The 20108-nt window shown below is 43.3% G+C and overlaps 1 protein-coding gene across 2 annotated transcripts in view; it reads right to left on the bottom strand.

The window, feature by feature from the left end:
- The window catches only part of abca3b (ATP-binding cassette, sub-family A (ABC1), member 3b), a 125769-nt gene that overhangs the window by 48949 nt on the left and 56712 nt on the right, over positions 1-20108 (bottom strand). For both annotated transcript variants that reach the window (XM_080206671.1, XM_080206670.1), the window contains 6 exons: positions 14537-14666; positions 13172-13326; positions 10138-10293; positions 7195-7405; positions 2970-3120; positions 1115-1213 (listed from right to left, as the gene is read on the bottom strand). In XM_080206671.1, coding sequence (XP_080062797.1) covers positions 1115-1213; positions 2970-3120; positions 7195-7405; positions 10138-10293; positions 13172-13326; positions 14537-14666 — 902 coding nt within the window. The remainder of the gene's footprint in view (positions 1-1114; positions 1214-2969; positions 3121-7194; positions 7406-10137; positions 10294-13171; positions 13327-14536; positions 14667-20108) is intronic.

The raw sequence follows: 20108 nt of genomic DNA, 5'->3' as shown, positions 1-20108 counted from the left end.
GTTAACTGTTGAGATAGTGACCTTAGTTTGTGTATTTATCTTTGCAACCTATGCCACAACATGACCTTCCATATGCTTATTTATTATCTCCTCACACCTTCCTAATTTTTAAACTTTGCTTTTATTTTATTTGTAACTTACTAGATGCTCTCCCTTAACATTGCAACAAAAGTTTGCATTCATAAAGCCCTATTAATATAGTAAAAATCCTAAGATGTTTCAAAGAATCAATTGTCAGCATATAATATTAGCATGTACAGAGGAACTAACTAATAGGAAACAGAGTCGGGATAAATCAGTAATTTTCAGTTTGGCAGGCTGTAACTAGTGTAGTGCCAAAGGCATCAGTGCTGGGTTTCCACTATTTACAATTAATACCAATGACTTGGATGAAGGCACTGTGTGTATTGTGTATTGCTGATGATACAAAGACAGGTAGTAAAGCAAGTTGTGAGGAAGATAAAAAGAGTCATCAAAGGGATATAGAAAAGTTAAGTGAATGGGAAAAAAATTAACAGATGGTGTATAATTTGGGAAAGTGTGAGATTGTCCATTTTAGCAGGAAAAATAAAAAGACAAACTCTTAATTAAATGGTCAAAGATGAAGGTTTTATGGAGCATCTTAAAGAAGAGAGCAGTGAAAAGTGTGCCACTTCATATTGTTTACATTGTATTTGTTGACTGTGGTTTTCCTATGAGAATCAAAATAACATACATTCAGATGAAGTGATGTCACAGATTAAATTGGAACAAGTTGAAGCAATTCATGGCCTGTTTTGGGCAGTGGGGGGACAGAGAGAGAATGAAGTGATAGAAGGGAGAGAAATGGGGAACTGCCTACGTAAACTTGTAATACTACAGTTACACCCACTTGCCAATGGTGGTACATCGGTTGCTTTTTGCCATCATTCATTCAGGTAACACATATTATAAGCCTGAGAGCTCCCTGCCAGAGCCAGCTGCTGGGTGGCTTGAGAAAGCAGAGTGGCAACTGACAGCGACCTTCTTCCCTTCACAATCCCATCAGCTCTGTGCTCCCATAAAATGTGTTTGTTGGAGGAGGAGTCGAAGAGAAACAGAGGCAGCGCTGCAAACTGTCTGGCCTTACACTCACCTCATAAACACCTCCTCCATGGTAGTGACCGAAGCTCCATAACTGGCTATTCCCAGCTTATCCTTATTGTTTTCCAGTTCTGTGAAAAGGCTTTCAAACCTGCAGATAGGAAAGGTGCAAATATATAGAATCTATTCTTCTCCTTGTAATAAACAACAACATTCCATTTGCCTTCTGAACCACTTCTGCACTTGCACACTGTACTGACTTTTTGTGATTCACATATACGTTCACTGGACTGACAGACACATGATGTGATCTGAGGCTTGCCCTGGTAGTGTTGATGATTCTATGATGTGGAGATGCCCGGCATTGGACTGGGGTGGGCACAGTAAGAAGTCTCACAACACCAGGTTCAAGTTCAGCAGGTTTATTTGGTATCATGAGCTTTTGGAGTACTGTTCCTCATGGGTGAAAATGGGAAATGTCGTCCTTTGGCTTAAGAAAATAGGAAAATAAAAAAGGATTATTAAAATTAACTACTGTGGATATGAGATGTTACTTTTCAAATATTTTAAATCAGATTCTGTACAGGGAGCAAACAGAAGTTGGTAGAGCCACCATTGAACATAAATAATAATTAATTATGGGACAGTGTGCCTTCTCTGAAAAAATGTAAGTGAAGTTGCAGATTGACCTTGCTAGCCTGATATAAATGCGTGAAAGGTAGGAAATCTCTAAAACTAAACAGGTTGGGCAAGTTACCAACTATCTGATTGTTTTGCAAAAATAAATGTGTATGAGATATTTTAGAGGTGGAGTGTCTTTGTACAGAATAGGGAGATTGAACCCACCTCCAAATACACACACGCGTAGACCAAGCACACACAAACATCAGGCGCACACATATAACCAGGTGCACACATCACTGAGACTGGTGGATGGACATACATAGAATCACCCTTGTGAATAATGGCACCGTAGCACAGTTAGCAATGCTGTCTCACAGTTCCAGTAACCTAGGTTCAATTCCAAACTTGAGTCAGTGTGTGTGGAGTTTGCACATTCTCTCTGAGTCTGCATGGGTTTTTTCTGGCTGCTCCAGTTTCCTCCCATGGTCCAAAGATCGTCCTTTCTAGAAGAATCACGTGATATGGCTCCTGCTCTGACCAAAGCCACAAAAGACTACAAAGGAATTGTCAACAAAATCCAGCCTATCATGCAAACCAGCCTCCCATCCATTCGGCTCTAACCAACAGTCATCTAGACTCAAAACGTTGGCTCTATTCCCTCTCCACAGATGCTGTCAGACCTGCTGAGATTTTCAAGCATTTTCTGTTTTTGCTCTCATTCATTGACTCTGTCTATTCTTCCCACTGCCTCAGAAAAGCAGCCAGCATAATCAAGGACCCCATGCACCCCAGGCATACTCTATTCCACCTCCTTTCTTTGGGAAAAAGATACAAAAGTCTGAGGGTCATGTACCAACCAACTCAAGACAAGCTTTTTCCCTGCCACCATCAGAATTTTGATATATTAAGTTGATATTTCTCTACACCCTAGCTATGACTGCAGCATTACATTCTGCATTCCCTCCTTTCCTTCTCTATGAAAGGCATGCTTTGTCTGTTTAGCATGCAAGAAACAATACTTTCCACTGTATACTGATGCATGTGATAATAATAAGTCAAATCAAAAAATGTACAGGTTAGATGGATTGGCCATGCTAAATGATCCCTTAGTGTCATGAGGATAGGGCCTGGGTGGGATTGTTGTGCATGCAGCCTTGTTGATTTAAATGGCCTCCTTCTGCACTGTAGGGATTCTATGATTAAGTGTGTGCCCCCATTAAAGATATGCTCAGATACTGACTGTACAGACAACGATTGGAGTTACTTCCTCTGCTGTAATATACCTGTCAGTACTTTCATTTGGAAGGATGTAGGAAAGTTCTGCACCAGCAGTGGTCTGCAGGACTGCTTTGGGCACAAAGCTCTTCACAAGGTCAGTAATTCTGGATACATTACAATGAGGCTCTTTCACGATCACCATGTGGTACCCGGCTCCTGAAACAACAGACCCAGCACAATAATCACAGTTGCTAAAAAAGATTCTTGTTTCAGTCTGAATAAACTTTCCTTATAGGTTTATATGATCCTGGATTACTTGTGTCATGGTGTTGTAGGTAAAGATACCTTTGAGACTAATTGTGAGTCAAAGTACAGCTGTTTGTTTAAGAGCTTTCGGGAGACACACCTGTCACCTAACAGCGGTTCCCCAGGCGTCTCCCCGAATACAAGTTAAGAGCATATATTTATACCCCCCCAGTCACGTACGCATCTTCTCATTCTCAGCAGGTTCCCAGGCTGTGGGTCGTCCTCCATCGTGGGAACATGGCTGCCTCGGCTTTCTCCATGGTTATCTCAAGGCCGCGATCGACGTGTGTGATTAGCCCTTAGCTAACGTACAGGCCGACAAGACAAGTTAAAATTAACGGGCTGGTATAACAATCTATGCTCACAAGTTGTATAATATATGTATATGTACATTATGTTGGTACATGACACATAAGCAATATATAACGAATATATATACATGAATATATTTAGGACACGCAAGCTTCACTATTAGGCGAAAGTCCACAAAATTAAAGACATAACTACAAGCTGGGTCAGCTACATTTCTGAGCGGGCTTATCATAAACTTGTGTACAATAGCAAGAGCAACTGCTGTCTCCCTGTCTGGGTCACCTGAAACTTGTGTACAACAGCAAGGGCAACTGCAGTCTGGGCACACAAAAACAAAGTTACATTTATCTGAAATATATGAAAACAGGCTGCATATAGACTACTGGATATTTTTTCTCATTCTCTCAAGTATTACAAAGTTCATTAACTCATTCCCTACTGCACATGGCTATTACAGAGTTAGAATGCAGTACTTTCAGGTGGTACCATCTTATTTGTTACATTCATCTGAAAGCAAAGTGGGCTTAAGTCTATCGAATCCTATTTCAGCCCATTGTCCCACTTTAAGCATTGTGTTGAGTTTTGGTTACTATGCTATAAGGGATGCTGCAAGTGGTGAGTGGGGTACAAAGAGGCAGCACAATGGAGATCCACAATCTTAGTGATCTGAAGTATGATGAAAAATTGAGAAACAGGTGGGAAACTGCGGGTGTAAACTTGTATTATTGTATAGCGATTTCTCTCACACCAATCTACATTCATTTAAATGCAACTAAATTTAACATAGAATTCCTGGTTAGAGAATATTGCATTAGCACTCAACAAACTGAATCAAATGAGCTCAGTGGCACAGTGGTTAGTACCACACACAGCATCAGGGACCCTGGTTCAATTCCAGCCTCAGGTTACTGTCTGTGCGGAGTTTGCACATTCTTCCCGTGTCCGCGTGTTTTTCCTCCGGGTGCTCTGGTTTCCTCCCGTAGTCCAAAGATGTACAGGTTATGTTAATTGGCTACGCTAAATTGACCTTTAGTGTCAGGGGATTAGCAGGGTAAATATGTGGGGTTACAGGAATAGGGCCTGGGTGGGATTGTGGTTGGTGCAGACTTGGTGGGCCAAATGGCCTCCTTCTGCACTGTAGGGAATCTACGATTCTATGAACCTCAGCCAGTTATTGAACCTCAGCTATTGAAAGGGTACAGAGGAGATTTACAAGGATGTTGCCTGGACTGGGAGGCATGCCTTATGAAGTTAGGTTGAGGGAACTGGGTCTCTTTTCCCTGGAGAGACGTAGGTTGAGAGGCGACCTGATAGAGGTTTATAAAATGTTGAGAGGAATAGATAGGGTGGATTCTCAGAGGCTATTTCTCCGGGTTGAAATGGTCGCTACGAGAGGACACAGGTTTAAGGTGCGGGGAGGAAAGTACAGAAATGATGTTAGGGGTAAGTTTTTCACTCAGAGGGTGGTGAGTGAATGGAATCGGCTGCCGTCAGTGGTGGTAGAGGCGAACTCGCTGGGGTCTTTTAAAAGACTTCTGGATGAGTATATGGGGTTTTATGGGATTGGGGGTTATAGATAGGTGTTGATGTGATTGGTGCAACTCGTGGGCTGAAGGGCCTGTTTGTGCTGTAGTGTTCTATGTTCTCCTCTCATACCAACATAAGAGCCAGACCAATTCTGGCAGGTCCATCACGTTCAACACAATAATTAAAGAAACAAAGCAAAACTATGAAAATTATAATCAGACCAGGACAGACTTGAACCTGCAGAGGATGTCCTAAGGATTTTCAACATCCAGCTCAGAAGCAGGAGATTCTGGGGATGGGGGGGGGGGGGGGGGGGGGGGTATTCTCTGGCCTTCATGCGTGTGTTTCTCATCGGATTTTTCACTGACTGTATCCCATGTTGCTGAGGGAACCTGTGATGGGGTGTGCTATCACCAGGACAGAAGATCCCACTGGCATGAACAGCCAGAGAGTTCCGGCCTCTGTCTTTATCACCATGTCTTAAATCTCACTGCACTGGAGAATCTGGCAAGAGGTTTACAGGTCTCTAATTGAGTTTGTCTGATCTTTTCATTTCAGTATTCCCACCCTCCCCGCTGAATGCCCCTCCTTCACTTTGGGTCACAGCTCCACAAGATCTTGTTAGAAACAATGGAAAGGCAGAATATTATTTAAATGGAGATATACTATAGAATGCTGGGATAATGAGGGATCAGGATGTCCTTGTGTATGAAACATAAAAAGTATGTGGGTAGAAGCAGGAAGGCAAATTGAATGTTGGCCTCCATCACAAGGGGATGTTGTGTATGAAAGTAGGGAAGTCTTGCTGAAAGCCAGACAGGGTATTGGTGAAACCAAACTTAGAGTACTGCATATGGTTTTGATGTCATTATCATTCAGAGGAGATACCTTAATTCCAGGAATGAAGGAATTGTCTTATGAGAAAACATTGAGCAGGTTGGGCCTATAACGAGACCAGAAGAATGAGTGGTGATCTTATTGAAACAATTCAGATTCTGGGAGCTTGAGAGTATAGTTGCTGTGAGGGGTTTCCCTCAATAATTGACAGCTATGGGGCACAGTTTCAGAATAAGGGATTCACCCATTTAAGATGGAAATGAGGAAGAATTTCTTGTCTCAGAGGGTCATGAATTTTTGGAATTCTTTAACGCAGGGTAGAATAGAGGTTGGATCTTTGAACACCTTCAAGGCTGAGATAAAGAGATTCTTAAATAATTGTTGAATTAAGGGTTATGGGGAACAGGCAGAGAAGAGCAGCTGATGCCAATATCAGATCAGACATGGTCTCATTAAATGGTGGAGCAGGCTCAAGGAGCTGAACAATTAACTCCCATTCCTAATTTCTTATATTCCAATAAGATCAGGTTTGTCATTCAATGCCTTTTCTCATATGCTGTCAGTTTGGCGGTAACTTAGCACTGTGCAGCCAATGTCTGATAAATATGCACAGCTTATATAGCACCTTTAACAGAAAAAAAATTCCCAAGGCATTTCTCAGGAATATCACGAGAAAGAAACTGACATCAAGCCAAAGGAGAATGTTTTGGGAAAATTGACTAAAAGCTTGTTTGAAGAAGTAGAGTTTAATGAGCTTCTTGAAGGATAATGGTTTAGGGTAAGGTTTAGGGTGTAAATTCCAGAGCTTAGAACCCAGGAAATTGAGGGCACTGCTTCTAGAGGATGAAGAAAACTGTGTGGCGGGGGGTTTAAATGGTCATAAACCAGCCTCCCATCCATTGACTCTGTCTACACTTCCTGCTGCAAAGCAGCCAGCATAATTTAGTACTCCACACATCCTGGACATTCTTTCTTCCACCTTCTTCCTCCGGGAAAAAGATACACAAGTCTGAAGTCATGTACCAACTGACTCAAGAACAGCTTCTTCCCTGCTGCTATTAGACTTTTGAATGGACTTACCTTGCATTCAGTTGATCTTTCTCTACACCCTAGCTACAACTGTAACACTACATTCTGCACTCTCTTGTTTCCTTCTCTACGAACGGTATGTTTTGTCTATATAGTGTGCGAGAAACAATACTTTACACTGTATGTTAATACATGAGACAATAATAAATCAAATCAAAAGCAAATAACTGGGTGAATGGAGACTCGAGAGCTGTGTTTTGTGCTGTTTCTCATACCCACCATACTTGTTCTTGAGGAAGAGTGAAGATCCACAGCACTGAAGCTGCCCATTGGCCATGATCAGAATACGATCTCCAAGAAGGTCAGCTTCATCCATAAAATGAGTACTTAGCAGAATAGTGCGGCCATACTTCTGATGCTGTAGAAGGTCCCAAGCAGCTCGCCGAGAGAGTGGATCCATTCCAGACGTTGGTTCATCCAACATGACAACCTGAAGAACAGAAAGCAAATAATCAATATAGGATCCACCATGGAGTTTCAACCAGTTTCTAAAAGGACAGGGACACTGAAGAAAAAGTGTCCCACCCATTCTACAGGCAAAAATTTACAGCCCTGTTGTGGCAGGGGCAGAACCAGAAAATGCGGCTAGCTGTTCAAAAGCTAATTGACTTTGACAGGAATGGAAGATCCTGCCAGCAGAAGGGGGCCGTAAAATCGGACCTCAACACCATCCAGGACAAAGCAGTTCATTTGATTGGTATCTCTTCCACCCCTTCCACCTACAAACAATGGCAGCAATGCAGGAAGTAACCAAGGACATCAGGTAGCACTGTCTGACGGAAGTATTGGTTAGGTGCATTGACCATGCTAAATTCTCCCTCAGTGTACCCAAACGGGCGCTCGAGTGTGGGGACTAGAGGATTTTTACAGTAACTTCATTGCAGTGTTAATGTAAGCCGAATTGTGACACTAATAAATAAACTAAAACAAAACATGAACTTTCAAACCCATGACCACTACTATCTAGGAGGAGGAGTAGGGCAGCAAATTCATAGGAATACCATAATCTGGAGGTTCCCCTCCAAGTCACTCATCATCCTGACTTGAAATATGTATCTGCTTCTGATTCAGAATACTGGAACTCCCTCCCTAACAGCACTGTGGGAGTTCCTACATATCAGGGATTGTAGCAGTTCAAGAAGGCAGCTCATCACCAAGGACAACTAGAGATGGGCAATAAATGCTGACAATAAATGCAAAGCACAGATCTTCTAAATTTTTAAAAAATCCACCTTACATCTTTTTAGAAAGAGGTTTGAGGGCAGAGTTTGATGTATACATAGTTGACATCATCACAAGTTCAGTCAGCAAGGAGCTGTCAATGAAACAGGTATGACTGACAATCATTGCAGTAGTAGCCAAGTGATCGCACAGTCATCCACCTTCTTGCCACCTCCCCAGAACCTCAAATCACCAACGTTCTTCCAAAGTTAGTTTGCTCAGTAGTGTTGGTCCTCTGTCCTCATTTTCCTCTCTGTGATTGGATTAACCATTGGCACATTAACCATTGCTGCTATACACCTGGTTGTGGTAAACTGTGGTAACTGGACTCAACTTCGGGCTTCACCCTCTTTAGTGCAAGAAAGCCATGATTATCCCCAGTGTGGTGATTGCTGCACTGTACTTTGCATGAGTTAGCCAGTATGGTGATTGATCAAAGACTACTATGACTCAGTTCTCCATAAAGCAAACTACAAAAGGGATTTTATCCACTACTGAGGGAAGAATGATAATTGTTCAAAAGCCCTTCCAGATCATTTTTGGCCTACTCAGTGTTATTAATTATTTAAAGATGTTCTATTTTTTGCTTTCTTCGCTGTGAAGTCAGTTACAGGAATAAGATCAATACTTCGGCTAAAGGTGGTTACATTAGTTTCAATCTGGTCACCCCCAGCTCGCAAACACTCAGTTTAAACACAGTCACAGTCTGGGTCCAGTACTATCAGAAATTTGCTTCAGCTTGGTCTGAGTTTTCTATTTTTGCTTTCTTTGATGTGAAGTTAGTTACAGGAATAAGATTAACACTTTGGCAAAAGGTCGTTACATTGGGGCTGGAATCAGGCTAGAATTTGTGAATGCACAATGAATGGAGACAGCTGGCCATTTAAATCGCCATCTGCCACCAATGAAATGGAATTTTCTTAGGCCATATCTGGGCACATTAGACCAGGTAAGAGTTGGTCTGAATTTGATAGATGTATTTGGATAGCCAGGGTAACCCTTTGAAGAAATAAGGTATCCCCCTAGATTTGGCCCTGGGACACCTTTAGGAGAGGTAAGGCACCCTTTGGAATTATTAGAGTAACTCATTGAAACTATCAAAGCTGCCAAAGAACCCTCAAGCAATGAGTTGTCAGAGAATCGTCGAAGGGTTCTAAGTGGAAGGAATAAGGGCAAAAGGTAGTGTAGTGGGTGAGGACATATGTTGGCATAGGACTATAAAAGGCCTCATGAATGGGACATGGGGATATGGGGAATAATGGGGTCAATAGAGGGGCATGAAGCATAAGTTGGCATGGATGGAGCATGGGAAGACATTGTTTTGTTTTCATCTTTTTAAAATTTAATTCAATGAAGTGCCAGGCAAGCTTCTGCCCAGGCTGGCCCACTCCCGATAGCCTCCATACTTGTCCCGGGGTCCTTAAGCCAACCCTCACATCTAACCCCTTCACATAAAATGAAAACTAGAACTGCAGGCCACCATTTTTAAAAATCAAGTTCACAGAACAACAGATTCTCTCATCCCTACACATGCGATATGAGAGTGAATATCTGGGCCATTGTATCTGCTGCGCATGTGAAATAAGTGCTCTACCTTGTGCCATGACACAAATAAATAAAGTCTCTCCCTCGCCACATTGTTTATTATTTTCCTTGTCCCATTACAACTCCTGTTTGCCTTTACATCATTTCATCTCCCAGCTTTCCACCAAATCACAGACCTTCCCTCTTGTGCCTTCCCTACCTCAGTTTCCCAGCCTCTACATTAGTTCAAAACCTGTTATTTCTCTAACATTTTCTACTTCTGATGAAAGGACATTGATATGAGCCATTAAGTTTGTTTCTCGACCACATTCTCAACCATAAACATATTCAACAGGTGCTGCCTGACCTGTTGAAATGTTTGTATTTCAAGCACCTGAGCTGCTGGGAGGGAATTACCTTGGAGTTGCCAATGAGAGCGATTCCAATTGAGAGCTTGCGTTTCATTCCTCCAGACAAAGTCTTGGCCTTGGCTTTTCGTTTGTCCTCAAACTTCAGCGTTCTTAACATCTGGTTTACCTCTTTATGGATCTTACCATACGGGCAGCCTTTGAGCTGTGAGGGTGAAATGGACAGGGTCAACAAACTGAGGCAATGCTATCTAACACTAATTGCCATTTCAGTAGCTGGAGAGAGTAAGCTAGCTGTGAATCATTCTGCATCTCCTTCACTAGTGCTGATCTCTGCCTCATGTCCTGTCTTTCTGTCACTCACATTTTCGGCCTCTCTCACACTACTTCTCTCCCCCAAAACCCCTTCGCTCTCTTAACTCTCTCTCACCTCTTCCCTCATTCACCCTCTCTTGTTTGCCTGCTCTTTCCTCTTCTCTCCCTCACTTGGACTCTCTCTCCCCCATTCACTCGCTCTCGCTCACTCTCCCACTCTCTCCCTCTCTCTTCTTGTTCATAGCAGGGACTAATCAGACATTCTCCCACATTGGAGACTCTAACATTCCTGACATCAGAAATGAAGTTCATGGCTGCAATTACCCCAGCCCACTGCGCTGCTCAAGTAGCACAGCAGACTAGGAAATATCAGCGGGGGGGGCCTATAGTGAGAGTCCGACTGGTATCCAGCCAATCACACATTTCCCGGGCCTTTTTTTTTAAAGTGCAGGGCTAATTACCATGTGGAAATCTGAATTTCCATATTATCAGTGAGCCAGGGACTGTATCATTTGGGCTCGCTAATGTTACCCTCCCCCCCGATCCACATCAACAGGAATCAGACATGATTAGCCCACTGGTGGGGACAGTGGCCACTGGGACCCCCTCCAGGTGATCAGGGGCAGGGGCTTGTTACCCTGGCACTGCCCACCAGGCACCAGGCAGTGCCAGGGATTGGGGGAAAGCTTGAAATGAATATAAGGATCAGGGCAGTGTGGAGACTGGTTAATAAGGACACAACTGTGCAGTTGGCAGGAGCTGGCAATCTGCCGATCTAATACCAACCAGTCTGATCTAATATTGAATCTTTATCCCTTTTTCTTGGTTGCTTCTGGAATATAAGATGAAAAGAAAACTGTGAATGTTTGGAATATGGGGGTGATTTTCCTTCAAAAAACTAAGTGCCGAGTGGAGATTTTCCCACCCATTTTTATGACTTTGCGCACTTTGTGCATCACACAGAGTGCCGCACTGGTAAGGGTGGGGTGGAACCTAATCTTGCCCAACAGGCCTGTGTCAGTGTGCTGAGTGGGCCACTGCACATGCGCCAATGTGTCAGTGAGGAGACTGGTGTATGGACACTGGCCCTCCCCCAACTGCCGGCCTCCCAATTACTAGCTTTCTAATGTCATCCCCACCCCATGATCACTGACCTCTGTGCCCGCCCCCCCAAAGCCAGCCCTGATTACATCCCCCCATGGCCAGTCCCAACACTCCTCCACGGCCAGTCCTGACCACCCCCTCTCCATGGACAGCCCTGACCCACCCCCACCCCCATGGCTAGCTCTGATCATCCTCTCCCTCCTCCATCCCCCACCAATCCCTAATGCAAAGTGAACAGTGGGCCTCCCCACCACCACTGATTGGCCCCGTCCCTGGTAGGTCTCACCACCTTGGCACTGCCTGGTGCCTGGTGGGCAGTGCCAGGGTGTCAAGTTGCCCTAAGGGCACCCTCCTGTCCCCGACCACCCCGGGGAGGGGGGACCTCAAAGGTCCTTCTGGTCTGCAGTATTCCTCGAGCAGCGCAATGGGCTGGGATAATTGCAGCCATTAACTTTATTTCCGATGTCAGAAATATACAACAGATCTGTGAGGATCCATGGGAGAGTGCAAAGGTTAAAAGTTTAGATGGGATGCTCCAGCAATACTAAGCTCAGAATAGATTCCCATCATTTCACACCTGCTGGATAAAGTGCAAGAAAATACTTCATCATGAAGAACACTCAATTAATAAAATATTGAATTGAAAGCAAATTTAAGTAATTGTGACCATAAAACTATCTACTGTCATAAAAACCCATCTGGTTTGCTCATGTCCCTTTACGGAAGGAATCTGCCATCTTTATCTGGTCTGCCCTACATGCGACTCCAGATGTACAGCAATGTGGTTGACTCTTAACTGCTCTGTGAAATGGCATAGCAAGGCACTCAGTTTAAGGGCAATTAGGATTGGAAAATAAATGAAGGCCTAGTCAACAGTGCCCCTGTTCTTCCAATAGCACCATTGAATTTTTTGCACCAAGTTGAACAGGTACATCTGGATTCAGTTTCATGCATCATGTCAAAGACGTTCATCGGAATTCTACTACCTCGCCCGCCACAGAATTAGCGCGGGTAAGGGGTGAACAACAGAAATGTCCGTTGAGCAAGGAACATTTCCCCCCAAAATTCTAAGTATCACTAAAGTCTGAAAACTGGAGAGTTTTACTCTGGTTTTTTCAGCTTGCTATCCCACGCAATTTTCCCACACTTGTGTCAATTTCTTTGGCAGTCGGGAGTTTCACGACGGTAAGGGGGGGATGGGTGGAGACTAAGCTCACAGGGGAAAAATGCTGCAGCTAATAGACACGTACCCTGATCTCCTCTATACTGTGTTCTCAGCATGGCCATTGTGCCTGGCCTTCATTTGTGGATACCAGTAGGTGATTTGCACTGGGTTCTCGCTGTGCCGGAAAATCGCCGCCATCATCTCAGACAGTCAGCATTATACCAGGAAATCAGCCTTTATTATGTGCTAAATATAATAGCACATTATATTTGCTATAGGACCTTGAACCTATGCCCTTCTGACTAAGAGCAGAAGGTGCTACTCAGTGAATCAAAATGGCATTTTGCAACGAACAGATGGAACATCCTATAAGGGCAAGAGTTGACAAGCTATATATTGTGCAGTCGGCTGTATGGACGGAGAGAGAGAGACTAAGCTGCCTTTATCCTCTTACCTGAAACTGGATTCCAAAGTGTTCTTTGCCTCCAGTGCAACTTACCCCACTAAAAAAGTGCAGATGTTCTTGTACGGTCAGGTCATCGAACAGGACATCATGTTGCGGACAGAGACCCAGGCTCTGGCGAACCAGTGGCATGTCCTGACAGATATCATACCCATTAATGAAGGCAGTGCCACTTGTAGGAGGGAACAGACCTAATAACCAGAACAGAAGATTATTTATTTCTGCTGCAACTCTGAAAAAGAAATACAAACAATTCCAACATTACACTTTAAATTGGTCAGTCTCAGAATTAAAAATATAGCTTGCCCTCCTTGAGCACATTCCTCGTCACCTCTCCCCAAATTCATGTTTCTCTTCCCCTACACATCATGTTTCTGAAATGGTTTATCAATTTTGCAGCATTCCCATTCCCCACTTAAATTACCTAATCACAGCTGATGAGCTTTCTTGAGGCAGAAGTGGAATTTCTTTAAGATCAAGTTGGATCCAACATGAAATATATTAGAGTGGAAGAATGGGAGAGTGTTGACACAGAGGCAGATTCAGTCATATGACTCTACTGCACTACAGGACACAGTAAATGAAGATTCAATGATCCTGCCTCATTAATGAGATTGCAAGGAGCAGATCAGTTACTGGGATTCTTCTCATTAGGCTCCAGACAATCACATCACCCAAAACAGTAAGAACATTCTTTCAGCTACAAGACTCAATAGGTTATCCTCCATCAATTCAGTGTTCTGGGCTTCCTCTACATCCTCATCCTCTTTGTTGTGAATAGGCCTTGGCTTCCCAAGTAGTACAAGGGTTGGACAAATACCCTAGGTTTATTCATAATAACATGGGTCCTTCAAATAATCCATTCTATTAAGAGCAATGAAAAGGCAGCTGTTCTCACTAAATAAATCAGCAGCTGACCCTGGGCAAGCAAAGTCTTCATATGTGGTCTCAAATAGACAATTAACATAAATTTTACTGTTGCTTTCTACAGTTGTGTGGTTTGGGTTGGTCAAGTTCCATGAGAACCACATGCGCATTTGAGGATCCTTACACCTTGGTTCTCCCCAGTCTGATGTGCCTACACTCTCTCGGCAGGAGGTTGCTATTGTTTCTACAAGGGTAAGGACTGCATTCCAAACCATCCAGACAGAAACTCCACATGCGCAGATTCACTCAATAATCTGGTTTGGAGAATCTGATGCTAATGTTGGGCTCTTGTGGGGACCTCTAATGGGGACATACCTGGCTGACCAAAGGAAAATACCAAGTGTTTATGCTTTGCCAGTAATGCTGCCTAAAATCAATGACATCTACATGAGTTCCAGTGAAAAAGCCAAAGGGGGATTAAATGAAGACCATATAACATATTCCCAGAGAGCACTCTAATGTCCTTGAACTTACCTGTGAGCATGGACAGGACAGTGGTTTTTCCTGCCCCATTATGCCCCAGCAGTACTGAGATTTGCCCCTGGTATAAGCTCATGCTTAGATGGGAGACTGCTGTCTTTGTCTGGCTTCCAACTTTAAACACCTACGGAACACAAAGCTTTTAAATGGAATCACGTAACAGGGCAGCTACTATCACAACTCAATTCAAAATCTGTAATTCCTTTGGTTCTAGAGCAGTCCGAGCAAATTGAAAGTTAGCAAATGGAATACTGCTACTCAAGAAAGATGGGAGAGTAACAGGATACAGACCAGTTAGCCTGACATCCATCATTGGTAAAGTACTGGAATCTATTACTGAGGAAGTAATTTTGTTGAAGCTTTTTATCTTGCACTTATCAGGACAATCACAAGAATATCAATATCAGGGGAAATCGACAAATTCATATTGAACGAGAAGAGAATGCTGATTGGTAGGTAGAGGCATTGCCAATGAAAGGTGCATCAGTTGATGGTGACTGACAGTTAATTGCCAAACATTGTTTGAAACTTAAATCAGACAGCTTGACAAATTGGTCAAAGCATTATCCTGGGATATGAATCAGAAAATGGCTGTCACCTAGTTTGTTTAGCTGAAACAGGTGCTATGTGTGTACATGTTCTTTCTGTCTGCAAAAAATATTTTTTATATATAACATTAGTGTATTAATATGTGTAGCTTCCAATACATTCAAACGTGCAACTCTCAAGCCCAAATGAAAATATTAAATTGGTTGTCAGTGTAATTTTTAACATACTAAGGATTATCTAGCAAATGTTGTCTAATCACAGAATCACATCTAATGTTGGACTCAGAAGGCAAAATCTTACCAAGAAATGGCAGACTATTGTTTCCGGTGAGAAAATTGGTGTGTTAAATTGGTTTTTTCTCCAGATCTATGATAGTCTACCAAAAAAAATTTGGGGGGGGAATTCTCGTTGTCATACAGGGTGGGTGGGGCCTTAACATGTCAGCAAAACCCCACTGCTCAGACAGAGATCAGGGCGCCATCTTTAAAGGGCGCCCCAATCAGAACCTGAATAAACCTCACCCCCACCCCCAGCCCCCCTACCCCCGCCAGCTCACCACGGAGGTCTCAGGGCCCCCCTTCTCTACCCCCGTTGATCATTGTCCTTTTCCCCCCGAACACTTGCACCTTTCCCCATTCTCTCATTTCCGCCCCCATTTCCTCCACCTAAACTCCCACCCTTCTCCCCATTATAGCCACCGCCAGCATCCCCTGCTCCTCCATCCATTCCTGGCCACCACCACATCTAAATGAATCAGTGCCAACCTGTGTCAAGGGCAGTGCCAAGCAACTGCCTGGCCATGTTCCCCCTACCCCCAGCACTTTACAATCCCAGGGAGACCCCAATGACAGGTTCACATTTAATCTGTTGTAAAAGGCGTTGGCGTGATTGCATGCCGGCACTCGCTGAATATCTTGGTGGGGGGTTGTTCTGGAAAGAGTTCTCACTCGTGACATGCTAATGTATTAAAATGAGCTTTCTGCGGTCCTATGTTACGTTTCACACCAATCCAACAGCCAGAGGTCGGTAACATCAGACCTTGGAAACTTGTTGATGCAAATTGTGCTCTCTGGATTTTGAGCGTACGTCGCCATTCCTGCAGATAGAGAGGGCGGGCTCAAAATCGTCCCTTGAGTTTTGGAAGCATGAACAGGTTGGGTATGGTCTATACCTTGCTTTCACATTGTAAGTCCTCATAGCCATGCCTGCATGCATCTAATCCAAACTGAAGTCATTAAACCTTTCCAATACAGAAACACAGAATTAAACTTCTTAAAGTTATACCTTATTTCTAATAGCCACCAATACAATTATAGATTATTTAAAACCACCTCTATTTCCTGAAAGCAGTGAATCATAGAATTCCTACAGTATATAAAGAGGCCATTCAGCCCCTCAAGTCTGTACTGAGCACAATCACATCCAGGCACTATTCCTGTAACCCTCACTTACCTTGCTAATCCCCTTGACACTAGGGTCAATTTAGCATGGCCAATCCACCTAACCCGCACATCTTTAGATTATGGGATGAAACCGGAGTACGTGGAAGAAACCCACGGAAACACGGGGAGAGCATGCAGAGTCCACACAGGCAGTGACCCAAGTCTGGAACTGAACCTGGGTTCAAGTCAGCCTGGTGCTGTGAGGCAGCAGTGCTAACCACTGTGTCACCATGCCGCCCAAATGAACAGTGATACAATTCCAAGTCAATTTTGTATGAGACCTGGAGGGGAATCAGACGAATGAGAGATGATCTCATTACCTCAGAAGGTTACGGATACTCCATGATTGAATACACTTAAGTCTGAGATAGGCAGATTTTTTGTCTCTCATGCAATCAAGGGATATGGGGAGCACTCAGGGAAGTGAAGCTGAAGCTGAAGATCAGCCACGATTGTACTGAATGATGGAGCAGGCGTGACTGGCAATAGGCCTACCTCTGTTCTATTTTTTGTAACGTTTTATCTCAAGACTTGAAATAGGGATTCCTTTATTCCAGGGGTGACTTATGAAGGGAGATTGAGCAGTTTACGCTTTTACTTGCTAGAATTTAGAACAATGGAAAGAGATCTAATTGGGATACATAAAATGCTTAAGAAGATAGGGTAGACATAGAATGGATTTTTTCCCTTGTTGGACATTGTAGAATGAGAGGCCATAGTTTAAGGCTAAGGGGTGGCAGAATTTAAAACAAAAATGACGAGGAATTAGTTCACTCAAAGGCTTATGAATCTGTGGAATTCTCTGCCCTAATGTGTAGTGGATGCCAGAACACCAAATGTTAGGAAACTAAAGCTAGTTTTAATGGAGTTATATTTGTGTGGGTGTATAGGTTTAGGTGGATTAGCTTAATGTTTTTGTGCTTGGAAGGACTTATAGTTAAATTCATTCACGCTGGACAAAAGTTGTTTGTATGTCTGGGGGTGTTGGTTTCAATTCCAACTGAGATTCTATTGTAAAAGCAAATGACTGCGGATGCGGGAATCTGAAACAAAAACAGAAAATGCTGGAAAATCTCAGTAGGTCTGACAGCAACTGTGGAGCGAGAACAGAATGAATGTTTCAAATCTGGATGACCTTTCATCAGAGCTATTCTATTGTGTTTAGACAGCTATGGTGTGAAAGCTAAATATACTTGCTTAGCAACCAGATGCCATTGCAGAGAGGAAGGGAGGGCTTTCTTTGTTCTGTATTTTTAGCTAGAATCCAGAGGCAGTCGCAAACAGGTTATGGAGCAGTGAACAGCTCTTTCTCAACTCTGCTAGAAGAAGCTAGAGACCAGCTGTCTCAGCTTTGCTAGAAAAAAAGCTGTATAATGGAGTAATGTACAAAAAAAAACAAGCTCCAGCAAAACTAAGGGATGGTTGGGCCTGGAAACCTAGAAATAGAACAAAATTCTGTTCATGGACTCCAGATAAAGTTAAAAAGGAATCAGTTGGTGAGAATGCTACAGAAAGGTTTCTAATGCAATCATAAAGTTTGGAATGTCTTACTATCATCTGTGAACAAATTGTAAAGTAATTTGGAAAAAAAATATTGGCTGGATATCAGAATTTATGGAACAGTGAAAGTTAGTCAGGATAATATCAGTCAATATCTTTTCCCAAAGGTAGGGGAATCCAAAATTAGGTTTAAGGTGAGAGGGGAGAAAAACAAAAGGGTCCAGAGGGGCAATTATTTCACACAGAGAGTGGTGAGTATCTGGAACAAGCTGCCAGAGATAGTAGTAGAAGCTTGTCTTTTAAAAAGCATTTATAGTTACATGGGTAAGATGGGTATAGAGGGGTATGGGCCAAATGCAGGCAATGGGACTCGGTTAGAGTTTTAAGAAAAAGGGTGGCATGGATAAGTTGGGCCAAAGGGTCTGTTTCCATGCTGTAAACCTCTACGACTCTATAATAAAAATGTAAAGGGGATGATACAAAATGGATTCTGGAATGCAAACAGCTAAGTAAAAGCATTACTAGGAGAGAATTTTTAAAGCAAATTTTGGGAGCGGTATTTGGAAATTGTCACACAACAATCATCTGGGGGATTTGAGGAGAAATCCGCAAATACTAACCTTGTGTGCTAATGAGAACATTGTAGCCTCAAATACACTTTGTCATTCATATTAATTATAAAATCTGTGTGTAATTTGTTAAGCCAATGGGGGGGCAGTAAAGGAGTATTGTATTATATGCCATTTTTTTCAATGTTTAATATTTTTTTGCCTGCTGTTAAAACTAATTAACAGTCCTGTGACTCTGTTCTCCATGTTTGATTAAAGAAAGTAAAAGTTATGGTCTTTTGAGTCAAGATTCCATTCTGAGATCTTCCTATTCATACAGGACATCAGCTGAATTATAACATGAACCAATTTAAGGAGGAGATAGATAGGTTTTTAATTAGCAGTGATATGAAGGAGCGAGCAGGAAAGTGGAGATGACACTGAGATGAAGTCAGCCACGATTGTATTGCATGATGGAGCGGGCTCAAGTGGCTGAATTGCCTACTCCTGCTCCTAGTTCCTACGTTCTTATAATAAGATCGAGTCATTTGGTTTGTTCCACCATTCAATTAAATGTGTGATCTATATCCTTTATAGGAAGGGGTATAGAGTATAAAAGCTGCCGTCTAATGCTTCAGTTGTATAGAACGTTGGTTAGATCGCATTTGGAGTACTGCGTCCAGTTCTGGTCACCTTACTACCGGAAGGACGTGGAGTCTCTGGAAAGGGTGCAGAGGAGGTTTACCAGGATGTTGCCTGGCATGGAGGGGCTGGGTTACGAGGAAAGGTTGGAGAAACTGGGACTATTCTCCTTGGAAAGACGGAGGTTGAGGGGGGACATGATAGAGGTATATAAGATACTGAAGGGAATAGACAGAGTCAATAGTGAGAGACTGCTCCCTAGACTGGGTACAAATACGAGAGGACATGATTTAAGGGTGAGGGGGCAGAGGTATAATTTGGATGTGAGAGGAAGGTTCTTTACGCAGAGAGTTGTGGGGGTGTGGAACGCGCTACCGAGTAGGGTGGTGGAGGCAGGAACGTTGGACTCGTTTAAGGTTCAGTTAGATAGACACATGAGTGAAACGAGGATGGAGAGTTATGGTAGGGGCTATTAAATAAGGGTTAGAACCTCGGGAGACACCGGAAAAGCAGACTTGTGAGATTAACGTTTTTGTCTTTTTATTCCGCAGGTGGAGGTCCACCTCGTTGTCAAACGAGGGGCATGCACACGGTGGGTCGTGCGTGGGCTGCTCTTGGAGGTTCCGGGAGTGGCCTAGTACTTCGTGTCGGTGTGTGTGCTTGATCGTGGACCGGTAGACGGGCGCCACAACAGCTCAGTGACTAGCACTGCTAGCTGTGCAGATACATGGATTTGGGCCTGTGTCTGTGGGAGTTTGTGCATTCTCCCTGTGGTTGCGTGGGTTTCCTCCGGGCACTCCGGTTTCCTCCCACACCCCAAAGATGTGCTCTTAGGCTGACTGGTTTTACCAAATTGACACTATTCTCCCCTGAATCTGGCTAAGT

Source organism: Carcharhinus amblyrhynchos, chromosome 18, assembly GCF_965287045.1.
Source record: "Carcharhinus amblyrhynchos chromosome 18, sCarAmb.v2.hapA, whole genome shotgun sequence".
Lineage (NCBI taxonomy): Eukaryota > Metazoa > Chordata > Chondrichthyes > Carcharhiniformes > Carcharhinidae > Carcharhinus > Carcharhinus amblyrhynchos.
The sequence above is the reverse complement of the archived record's forward strand: the minus strand, read 5'-3'. Positions and strand labels throughout refer to the sequence as shown.